General features: G+C 31.3%; 1 protein-coding gene across 3 annotated transcripts; it reads left to right on the plus strand.

The window, feature by feature from the left end:
- The first annotated feature begins 51 nt into the window (after positions 1–51).
- On the plus strand, positions 52–11,664 carry LOC148624892 (spermatogenesis-associated protein 17-like). Of its 3 annotated transcripts, none has more exons than XM_088567994.1 (11): positions 52–188; positions 3,270–3,359; positions 3,736–3,817; positions 4,623–4,673; positions 5,441–5,544; positions 6,009–6,164; positions 6,651–6,801; positions 7,228–7,376; positions 7,938–8,067; positions 9,092–9,107; positions 10,691–11,664. In XM_088567994.1, exons 1-11 carry the CDS (start codon positions 121–123, stop codon positions 10,726–10,728), a joined length of 1,035 nt encoding a protein of 344 aa, XP_088424120.1. In that variant the 5' UTR covers positions 52–120; the 3' UTR covers positions 10,729–11,664. The 3 variants fall into 3 exon arrangements, with proteins under 3 accessions (XP_088424120.1, XP_088424118.1, XP_088424119.1); XM_088567992.1 differs by lacking the exon at positions 9,092–9,107 and adding an exon at positions 9,436–9,465; XM_088567993.1 differs by lacking the exon at positions 9,092–9,107.
- The last annotated feature ends 956 nt before the right edge of the window (positions 11,665–12,620 follow it).

The following is a 12,620-nucleotide window of genomic DNA, read 5'->3' on the forward strand; positions in this document are numbered from 1 at the left end:
TTAATATGAAAAGAATTCATTTATTAAAATATTAGAATAATTTCTTTTCAGTTTGTCCGACAAGCGAGTGGCTAGGTTTCATGTAAAGCCAGGATAATTTTACTTGACAACATAAACAAAATGGCGACGATGGTCAGATTGCTTCGGCAAACTGACCAAATCGTTGAAGATTGCTACGAAAGAAAAAAGTAAGAAAGTCAAATACACGTTAATATACTATTCAATCAGTTTCATGTATCTTTTCACTTCACAAGGTCATTTAGTCGTCTTATTAAAGCCCCATCTCACTTTTCCTTTCTCAATGCCAATGACCTGAATGGGACGGAGGAACAAGATGAAATGCTTTTGGGTTTTTCCGATGTAGAGACAAATTATGTACTATATAATCTTACGCATTCTTGTACTGGATCATGAAAACCATTTTGCCAACACCAGTGTCATTGACTGCATGTGATGTCAATGATCTGAATGAACCGTTGAACGAGTGGCAAGGGGAATGAACATGAATCAGTAAATTATCTGACCACATATTATATGTCTCTATTACTTTCAGTAAATCAGCATTAGGATGTTCTTCTGGGGGTTTCAATTTCTGCTCCAAAATCATTGGTTTTACACAGTCTAATGATAATTCTATATTTCATTTGTCGACCACCTTCATGTTGTTCTATAAGCATCAATATTGTATAGTACAATCGGAATAGGAGCATTCTTCATGATGTCATTACTTACTTGTGATTTGGTTTTGGTTGGCAAAAAATCCTTCGAGTGGCATGGGGTATCAACTTTAAATCATCATAACTTTTTCACTTTTGAAGATAATTGAAAAATTATTTGGGTTCCCAACATTGCAAATACAATTCTTTTTATCCATGGAATTTTTAAATAAACATTCAGTATTTAGACTATATGTACATAAGATTTTAATTGTAATTTTATACAAAAATAGAGGTTTACATATAGATATCACTTAAAATGTATTTTTGGAGTAAAAGAGTTATAAATTCACATACATAATATGAATTATTTTATCTAAATGAAACATTTTACAGAACCAAAATTGGATATAAAAAAAAGTTATAAAGGTTTGAAAATTGGGATTCTAATCATGAAATTGTCAATTGTTTATGTAGTTGTTTATTTGCCAACCATTTTGACACTAAATGATATGCAAATTAGTGAATATGACATCACTAATGAGATTGGCGAACTCTCCTATATAAGGTGACATAAAAGGGATTATGAAGTGTTCTAGTGAACACAGCAAACTGTACAATTCAATGCAATTGTTTTTTTCTCAAGACAAACTCATTAAAATAGAGAGGTGCAACCTAAAATTGTTCAGAATAATTCTTCATGTAAAACTCAGTATTATTGGATTAAAGAGGCAGGGTTCTCAATAAGTTTTAAAGTAGGTGGACCATTGAGGGCCCTCAGGCCCGAACTGAGCACTGAATTGGTTCTAAAACTTTCCACATATGGAATCTGTGATACGGAATCAGTACTGCATTTGAAAGAAAAAGGATCACGTCCTTTACAAAAGCGCCGAATTAACCACGATTAAAGTTTGTTTATTCATACTACCAATCACGACAAAACAAAATTATTAAATTATCAGGGAAACTAATCTGCATTACAATAAACACCACGATCGAAGGTTTCTGACGCAATTTTTTATGTATGAAACGTGAAATAACCAAACATTTTTTTTCAATTTAATTTTTTCTTGAGCAACAAAATATCTGCCGCCAATGTCAAAGTCGGCACTTATTGAGAATCCTGAAGAGGTAGACTTAGGGTGTGGAACACAACTCTTATAAATCAATTGTACATTTGTATTCAGTATTTTACATTAATCTCTTGTAAGCATCAAAGTAACTTGGACTGATTTCATAGGAAATCTTGATAGGCTTTAGTGAAACTGTCAACAAAAAATTAAGTCAGAGTCTTCCTATCAGAGAGGAAACAAAGAGTGTTGGTAACTGGATAAGAATCTGCAAGTCAAAATGTCACAAGTAGTATACTACTATAATACAATATATTTTATTGAGAAAGGAAGTTCTTAATATTGATTTATCAGAGCGCGAAAAAGACTTTAGAGTGATTGTTGACAATCATATAAACTTTGCCTAAAATAAACAACAGCAAATCAACAAGGCAAACAGTATTTGGGTCTTATCAGGAGAACAAACATTTCTCAATAAACCAAGCTTCAAGTACCTATTCCTGGCACTGGTCTGCCCAAACCTGGAATATGCAGCAGCAGTTTGGTCATCATACAAACAAGCAGACATTGTGAATATAGAAAATGTACTGAAAAGGGCAACTAAACAGGTACCAACCCTTAGAAATATGGAATATCCTGATTGACTCAGAAAACTGAAAATACTGACCCTCAAATACAGATGTCTATGTGGGGACATGATCGAAACTTTTAAAATTATGGCAGGTATTTATGATGACTGCATCATAGGGGATTCCTCATCAAAGACAACAACACCAGAACAAGGGGACACAGCAAAAAATTAGAAAAGAAAACGTTGTCTGAACATGAGGAAATATTCCTTCACTAATAAAATAGTGGACCTTTGGAATAGTTTGCCAAACGATGTTGTGAATGTGAAAACAGTAAAACAATTTAAAATAGGACTAGATAAGCATTGGGAACACCAAGATGTTAAATATGATTTCAAGGCAGACATAAACATCAACTGCTAACCCGGAAGTTACAGAAAGTTTAGCCAAATGGACAATCAATTAAAGTTAGATGTAGTGGCAGAGATGCCAGCATCCAAAATAGTTCCTAGAGTATCCTAGAGTAAATTGAATATGATACAAACATATCTCTGATTTCAAGAGTTATGTCCCTTACAATAGGTCTGCCTCCTTAAGGGACTACTGCTAGTTTTTGTCAAATTTTAGACACTTATGTTTATAACAACTCTTTTTTGTCATATTTTGCAGTAAATGTGTGAATGTGAAAGTGATTAATTAAGCTTCCTTACTATAACAAATTTACAAGCTCATCTTTCCATATGGCCTTGAAAAATTAAAACTGACATCTTGTATCAGATTCATGTGTGGTCCCAGTGCTCATTATTTTATATTCATTTCTGTTCCACATAAGTAATACATTGTACAATAAAAAAATATCTACCAAACATAACCTGCCAGGAATTCTATGCAATGTAAGGCAGAGAATAGCTTTCAGTACAGCTTTTTCAATTAAATTTGAATTTTTTGCAGACATTTGTTTGTTGCTATTTCAGTGAAGCAGAATTACAGAGACAAAGAGAGTTTCAATCCTCTGTTAAAATTCAGGCAAATTTCAGAGGATCACAAGTCAGGTCTTACATGAAGTGAGTAATTAATTTTTTTAAGATGCTTAAATATTTCAAGAAACAACCAAGGTTGTAAAGTTCACACTATAGACATAAATTCTCAATTTGGTGTCTGATTTGAATTATTACATGCTTGTGTTGCTTTTCTGCTGTAATTTGCCAAAATAATATCAATGAAAAAAAGTGATGAAAATATATGAAGGTATTATGACCTTATCTACCAATCTGAGAAATCTTTTAAAGGGTTACTACTATTGTCCACTTCTTGCACACTGTATAGATACGCTTTCAAGTACATGTATAATTGTGTTTTTCCTGAATATGCATACTTGCAATTAGTGAAATCTTTCATTTTGAACCAATTTCTATGAAAGTAATTTTTTTTTTTTTTCAGGCATTTAAATAATAGTGCCACAATGATACAGAGGCACTGGAGAGGATTTATTGGTAGAAACTATTTCAGAATTCTTGTAAAGGTATATACAGATATAATATACAGATACTTTAAACACTTTACTCCTCTAAACATGTTATTGATGAAAATGTGAACTTAATGTACCAGTAGTGTGTTTTGTCAAGTCATGATGATTGAAATTCAGGGAGTGTTGTCATTTAAAAAAAAACTGAAATTCACCTTCCTTCTGTAAGTAGTGGTTTACATTATTTCTCCACTGGAGGGGGTGAAATTAAGATTTTCAACATGGAAGGTTTAGCAATCGTGTTCAAATCTGAATTTTATCTAGAAATTATTTAAATCAAGAAAAGGCTGAAGGAGCATCAGTTTCTCCCATCAAATCTGTAGAAAACCTAGAAAATGTAAAATGGCAGAAAATCTCTCGCACAAAATTAATCACCACCTGGTGATCATGCATTTTTAATAACTGGGTTAGAATAGGAGAATTAAAGTTTTCATAAATGAGCCATATTTTTAACTACACATTTTTTGCTGAACAGGTTACTTCAAAATTGTAAGGCTTTTATCCAAGCAACCATGAAAAATCTTAACCTTTAATTCATTTTTTTTTATTTCCCAGACATTATTTTCTTCCACTTTAAAATGGAATTTTGCTTTTTCAAATCCAGATTTAACTGTTATGTCTGTCTTTTTATAGTATGTTTACCTCTAGCTTTGTCAATTTCCATTTTTTTTGGGCTTCGTAAAATCATGTCTGATTTCCATTTCAAATTCAAAATTATGAATGAATGAATGAAATCGATGATTTAGTGAACAAAAAATTCCCCATACTAGTATCAATCAAAATGGTTTCATTTTCTTTTCAGAATAGTGTATTGATTATGAAGTTGAACCACTACAATGCTATGGCAACATATGTAAGTTAAGTTTTTTTCCACGAAACACATTTTATAAAGTTTTGGAACATGTGTAAGTTAAATGTTTACACATGGCATCATTTTTTGGTTAACTATTTACACTTAAGAATTATTCATTGCATAAAAGACTGTATGACAGCACAAAAAAAATACAAATGGTTGTCCTTTATGAAATACTTTCAAAGATAAGAAGGAGTAAGGAACACATTTTTGACACTGATTCCTAATTACTTTATATTAGTTCATTATTTCAATTAAATCTTTGAGCCCTCCTTTTGTAAGGGCTTTCTGTTAAAAGATATGAGGTACCCAGGAAAGGCACTATTTCACAGGGGGGTTCTGTTGATATTTTGTATTAAACTTTATATTTTGTCAAGAGACCTGAACACCCACCTATATACGAAGAATAAAAGTGCATTCTCATTGTCCCTTATATGTTTACTGGAGCAGCCTTAAGTTATAGCTACTTTACAAATTACTGACTCAAGTAATGGTGTATTTTACATGTACAATGTATACAAGGGGATCTCAGCATTTTAACTTACAGGGGTTGGGGTTCAGATTAACTTTTAATAGTAGAAGGTCTGTGACTTAGCCAAGTTTCAAATCAGTGGTCCACTTGGAGATATATAAGAAATCAAACTTGTACCAAAATTAAACACAAATTAAGATGTTTTGTTATTCAAATTATATAACTGCATTGCCCAAACTTATTTATATCCAGAAAAGAATTTACTTGAAATTGCAGTTACAATTGTTGTTTTCAGGTTCAGAAAATATGGAGGGGTTACTATGTAAGAAAATATGTGTACAATTACTACAGCCAGAAGAGATATTTGGAGGCATTGGAAATCAAGAATGAGATAGTCAGGTAGGGTGCTGATACAAGTTTCAAACAATTTTTAAATACTGAAATAATAAGAATTAGATTTCTAAAGTTAAACCTTTTAATTTTTATAAAACCACAATGCAATGGAAAGGTGAACCTTCCATTTTCTATCAAACTTTTACCCCATGATTTGAATTCTACAAAGCATGTTACAGTATCAAGGGGGTTAAATTAACATTACATCAGTATGGAAAGAAACAATATATAGCTTTGGATACTATTAGAAGTTGAATATGAAAGGTCAATGGATTACTTTGTTAAAGGGTTCTAGGTATTTTTATTTAATGAAATGGTCACCCATACATTTAAAAGCATTTAGTGTTTGTATGATAAGATGAGCAACTAAGGAGATGAAAGATTTTGTAAAAATAACACGTTAATTTGGTTTTTTAGATGAAAATGAAATGGTGTGCATATCTTGAATTTTGTTATCAAATTAATTTTAGGAGTGAACTAGAAGACTATGCTGAACAACAGGCAAATATGAGAAGAAGACAGATAGAACATGAAGAAAGAAAGAAGAATGAATTCTTAGCCAGGAAAAATCATCATCTTATTAGCACAGAAGTTATCCCAGGAATCTATAATTCACCATTCAATCCGTAAGTTTATTCTGCAACTCTACAGATTTTTGTATCTTTGATCTGACATCATCATTCCTAATGTTGATTTCAGTGTTCTACAACCTATATATTCAGGAAAATCTTACAAGGCTCTAATGGGTTCTATTTTCAGAGGTTTCATAGATGTAAAAAGAGCAGCATGCTAAATTTCAATTAAGATTTTCTCAGTATTAGTTTACAAACTTCAGATCTCTGAAATACAAAAACAAACACTGCTAAAGTTTTAAATATGAATGTTGTTCAGTTATTTAACATCTGAAGAAATTCTGGCTTTATCATATACTGAAGGTGGATCAGAAGAGTTTGGTTTAACTTTATGTCTTAAATTAAAATTAAGGCAAAGCTCTTATTATTGTTTTTTTTTTTTACTTTGACCACTAGAAATGAAGTAGATATTTTCTACCTGTTAAACAATAATTACTCCTACACATTTACTGTAAAGATCAAAATATTGTATTTTTTCAGATATCCCTCAGAGCAGGAGTTTTTGTTAAGGAGTGTGCCACCACTGATGCATCCAAAACCCAAGAAAATGGGAAATTCATATGATCCTGGTTGTAGTAGTTACGACTGTCCAAAACCTAATCAGTTGCCACCACTGCCAGTTAAACCACAGGTATGAAGTTATTTCTCTTACGTACAAAGCAACAAAAGTAAATGAGCAACTCAGATTCCACTAAAAACTGGGAGTATGGACCAGGTGCACTGGTATGATAAGCGTCATCTGCATGCCTAAACCATACATCATTTGAAATCCCTGCATAAATGCAATCTAAACCAGTCTAAATCAAACAAAACTACCTTATCGAAACAAATCTGTTGAAAAAAGTTCAGTTCTGACAGGTTTCAGTGTAAAGTTTACATTGTATTTAACTTTGTTTACAGATTTAATTTTCCAAGTAATTTTTTAAGTACTGGTAATGGAAAGTTGAGTATCAATGAATACATACAATTTAAAACTTCGAAAATATTTCTGACAGATGAAGTGTGTAGTGTATTTTAACTAATTGTAACTTAGTTTTTCATTTTGTCTGATTCCCAGGGACCTTTCAGAGACCCATCAGAAGTACAAAAACAGAGATACAAGTCATACCAGCCGTCATTACGTGTGGCAACATCATTTACCTCTTTGGAGGAGGCACGGCAGGTCTTGAAAGCACAGGAATGGGTCACGCGACTTAATGATAATATGTAAGTTTATCACAATGCTATAAGATATTTTGCAGCTTTGTACATTTTTGTATGAGTCAGGGTTATACTGTTTGAGGTTGAAAAGCAATAATCAATCGAGATTCTGAAGAGATCTCATGGGGGACTTTTTTTCTTAAAGAAGGTGTTCAAGGCCTTATATCATTGAACAAGAAACTCTCTTGAAATTGTGATAAGAGTAAGAAGGGAACCAAAATTTGAGCAGAAATCAAATGATTACATTACTAGACAGGGAAAATAGACACACAAAACAAAGAACATGAAATAACCAAAATATTGCATACAAAAAACAAGTTTATGAGCAACCTGGACTCCAGTCTTTTTAAAAAATCAAGTCGGGGGTAAGAAAAAGTCCGTAATTGTATACAAAACTGTTCCTGCTCAAATGTTCTGTTGATGTAAAGAAATTCTATTGCTGCAAGGTCCTTATTTAAAAGAAAAACTTTTAAGTAATAGAAGTTAAATCAGTTCAATAATTAGAATTGAAAACTAGCAAACACAGAATGTTATCATGGTCTGTTCAATGATTAATATCTGTTGCAGATTCCAGCCTTTCTCTAGACGAGATCGACCTTATGAACCTTTGCTACACACATCGTCTAAGTTTGGTCATTTGCCATATGGAACAAAGTTTTACAGAGAAGAGTACTTAGACAAACACATTGCACCTAAGGTAATGAGCCTCAGTATGGTTAGATGTATAGGCTTGTAGATGTTAGAGTAATTTTAGGCTTTTGGCTTCATTAGAATTATCATACCAAAAGAGATATTTAGGATGGAAAGAAAAGCCCTTGAGATTCTTCAATTCTTCATTTTATAACTTTGAAATTGCTTCAATCAGTGGTTTGATAAAGATAGTTACCAGTATTTTGAAGTTCTGAAGCTTCCCAGATAATTGCATATTTGAACTTTGTTTTTGTTTTAATTTTTCTTTATATTCAGTTTTTCACATCATATTTTCTCATCATTTTATTCCAATATTATACATGTATTTGCTTACTATAGCTGTATTATCTGGTCCAGGATCCTGAGACTGTTGACCAGATTCATTAAATATTAAGTATGTCTGTGTAAAAATTGATATCAAGAGTATTAACAAGAATGAAGGAAATTAGAAATAACCAAAGAATGATATTGTTTGAAGTGGGTCATAGTTCCGAATCATATTGAAAAAGCAATATAACTGACTGAAAACCCGTGTAAGAACTGCTTGTTGAACTTTTTTTTGTTTAAGTTTACACTTCTATGTGTACACAATATTGTGATTTCATTAATTTTTTACCATAAAGAAAAATTCTAAGCAAGCAATGTAAAAAAATCAATACATTGATTTCTTAGTATTGTGACTACTACCCAGTTACATTTTTTGTAAAATTAGAAACAGCCCAACAATTTCCCATACTTACAATACTGGTAATTTGATGTGAAATGCACAATTTAATTAAATGAATTGACTAGATAACATATCTATGAGGCTGTTTTGAATTGTATAATGCAATTGAGAAGGAAACACTTTCAATTCCTTCATCAAATTAAAATTAAGTCTTGATTTCAAACATTTTTTTAGAAGGTCAAACTATATGTCAAAATGTTTTCATCCAACTAAATGTTTAGTTATATTGCTAACTCTCTGTGAATATTTGATCTTCTCTTGTTAATAATTTGGGATGGATTACAATATTATTTTTTCTTCAAAGCCGGGATCTGGAAAAGGTGAGGGAGATCATGTGATTGACATGTGTGTTATGTATTGTGATCATGTGACAACAAAGAAAAACTTGCTGCATAAAATACTTTTGCTTATACATGTATATTACATTAAATCCCATTTTCTCAAACTCAAAGTTCACTTAGTGAATAAACTGAAATTAGTAGTGACTTAATAAAATCCAATCCAATAAAGTTTGTCATCTTTATGTATTGAAGATAAATATTCCATCAATTAGCAATGCAAAAGTTATAGATGCTGCATTTTGTAATTGAGCTTTTAAACTGGTACTTTGAATTACAAATTAACATTGAGAAACTATATATTTAACAGCAAATACCATTATTAAAACCATCAATGCAGGTACTGAATTGTTTCATAGAATGTTATATTGGTGAAGGGATGAGTGATAATTGTGTACAATGTTTGCCTCTTTACTATGTTGTTTTCTCTGCAGGTGGTTGAAATGTCACTCCACTTGAGAATCATGTGGAATTTCGTATATATTTATTTTTATTTTAGAGCAGGATATGTTTGTTTCTTTGGGGAAAAGCAAAGAAAAGAAAGCTGTTTTTTTAAATGGAATTAAAAATAATTTATATATGAAGCCAAAAAATTCTTACTTTGTTTAATAAAACGTATTTTGACAGGAACTTAAGAAAAAAAACTGTACTCTTTAACATATAATGCGAAAAGAGATTATTTCTCTTTATTTATTTTATGAAAATTAGTTTGTTTCATGTTTAAAATGTCAGCTTTCTTTACAAGGTTCATAACCACTTGATTTCTAAATGATTTGTACTTTGTATCATGAATTGCACACAAAGCTGCTGATGGCTGGGGGAATATGCAAATAGTTATTTTATTGAAGCATTTATAATGTTAGAGTTAAGGTTGTGCCATGTTTAGAAAGCATTGCTATGCCTGGGCATCTACTTTGTATCTACAGTATAAAAAGTTCCCAGAGCTAGTTCATACAATTATTTGACTGATCAATTACTTTAATTGTTAACATCGTTAATGACTTGACGTCTTCAATGATATGATGCACATTTTTATCCTAAAAAAAAACAAGGTTTTGAGTTGGTTATTTCTAAGCTGTTATTCCATTTTACATTTCTCTATTTCTTTTTGTGTAATGCCTATTTTTTCTTTGCTTATTTTTAATGGGCATACATTCATGGTATACTTCTCTCTGCGTCAATCCATCTGTACACATGTTATGAAGTCAAAATTCATAATTTATTTGGTACAATGTTAGTTTGCATGGAAGGAATTAAATTTTTTTTTATATATTTTACTCTTTGGAGTTATCTGATTTGAAAAATCACAAAAAAAAAAAAAGGAATAGAAATGACATGCTAAAGTCATAGTGTAACTGTTTATTTAGTTTCTGTTCAAATGTTTTTTTTTTCATAAAGATGTATGTTGTTTCATAGCTAGTACACCATAATATGAATTTTTCAAAAGTATGCATATGCCAATTTATGGTTCTGTCCAAATATGCTTACTAGAACAAGATAATGTTGTGATGACTTGTTTCAATGGTTTGAGTGTTGATTTAAATGTTTTTCTATTTCTTTTTCAGCCTTTCAAAACCTTGGTCCCACCCATCCCTGTGTTTGACAAGCTGAATGATACATACTCACAAGGACAAGTGTGATATCAGAAAAATCAAGGACCAATTTACTTTTCTGGAGTTTTCTGTCCAATTGACATTTTTGAGGATTTTATTAAAATTCACTTTAAGGTAGAGGACCAGTTGTCATCTGTGGTTGTGTTCAGTTGCTTTTCATAACCATCAGTAACTCTAGATACTGAATTAACACATAAATCCCTGTAAATTTAAGGGAGAATGAGAAGATCAAGAACCTCAATTTTGACAAAGGCTGTTGTAGAGGGATGATCATGCAAAACACTCATCTAAATGGTTTTAGCAGTCAGTACCATAAATAGGATAGTCTATAAAAGTTAAATAAAATAGAAAATTATCTGAACACGACCAACAAACATCCTGTCCACTGATATTATCTGTGATAGTCGAACTGTGATGTCGTCTTCTGTCAGTTTAAATATCATTGTAATATCATTTTAATGAATATTGATTTTGTTTGATTTGAAGTAACACTAGAAAAGAGTTTCATCCTTAATAGGTTGAAGGGATTTAAGCCTACTTCCTATTACTGGAGTCCAAAAAAATAATCACCTTTTTTCAAGGAAGTTTTTGTTTTTATCATATTCACTATTAAATTATATGGAAAAAAGGGCCAGGAAAAAAGTAAATATTTTATTGATCATGGTTTTATAAGACTTAATTGCAAAATTTGTTTTTGTTCATTTCAACCAATAATACTCTTTATATGTGTTGGTTTAAAGCAAGTCTTTTTGTTGTTTGAACTGAACAAATTGAAGATATATGTTCTTGCAATACACTGTTTGGTATGTACAGTTTGAATCAATTGTTTAATAATTATTGTATTTTTAAGTACCGGTACTAATTTAATGTAAAGAAGAAAATTGTGATTTAAGTTTACAACAATTATATTATTATTATACAATGAACATGTACTTTTCTCATGTATTTCGATTGCCAACATTCCTCATCTCAATACTGTAAACAGATTAATGTCCCTATTTTTGTGATGGACAGAAAATAGCTTCCATCCTGAATCTTAACACTATATAATGCTAATCTTTTTTTTAAACAACTGAAGTTGATACTCACCTATTAGCAGCCACGGAAATTATTGTTTACAGTATATGAAAAAAACTTGGAAAGGGAAGTTGCAAAAGTGGTTATCTATCCTTAATGTGTTTCCAATTTGGCTGAACAAAGTAAGATTTGGTACTCAAGTTCTCTGTATAAAGGTCTTTGAATTGAAATATAATGAGCATGGATATGGTGATTTTTACCGAAATATACTCACTTGCATTATGGAGGGTGCCACTGGCAGAGCAGGACATGTTTACACTTCCGAAGCACCTGATGTCACTCCCTGTTTTTTGTGTGAATTTATATTGCTAGTGCTTTAGTGTTTTGTTTGATGTCTTGTTTCTTTATGTGTAACCTTTGTTATTTGGTTCGCTACCTTGTGTATGTAGATCATCTCTGTTGCATGTGTTCACATTAAGGCCATATTTTTGGATTTTGATGTATTTGAATCATCCCACTCTTGATGCTTCAGTATTTTTTTGCTGATAGATAGTAAATACATTTACATTAAAAAAAAAAAAGAGTAAAGTTAACAGTCCAAACCATTTTTCTTTCATTAGTGCATAAAGCTGACTAATATCAAAGGTCAAGATCACTGAACAATTATCACAGTATACAACACTCTATCTTATTGTAATACAAGATCATGCTAAATGCCAAAACCCTACAACAGTCAAAATACACTAACTATAACCCCCCCACCAAATCAACCAAGTGGTAAAACTTGCACACAGTACAACCCATCAAGCTAAAACTACATGTCAGAATTTTAATTCTCATGACCGGTATTACGATTTTTGCACAA

This window comes from Perna viridis, chromosome 2, assembly GCF_037379345.1.
Source record: "Perna viridis isolate PV_CMFRI_1.1 ecotype Kerala chromosome 2, ASM3737934v1, whole genome shotgun sequence".
NCBI lineage: Eukaryota > Metazoa > Mollusca > Bivalvia > Mytilida > Mytilidae > Perna > Perna viridis.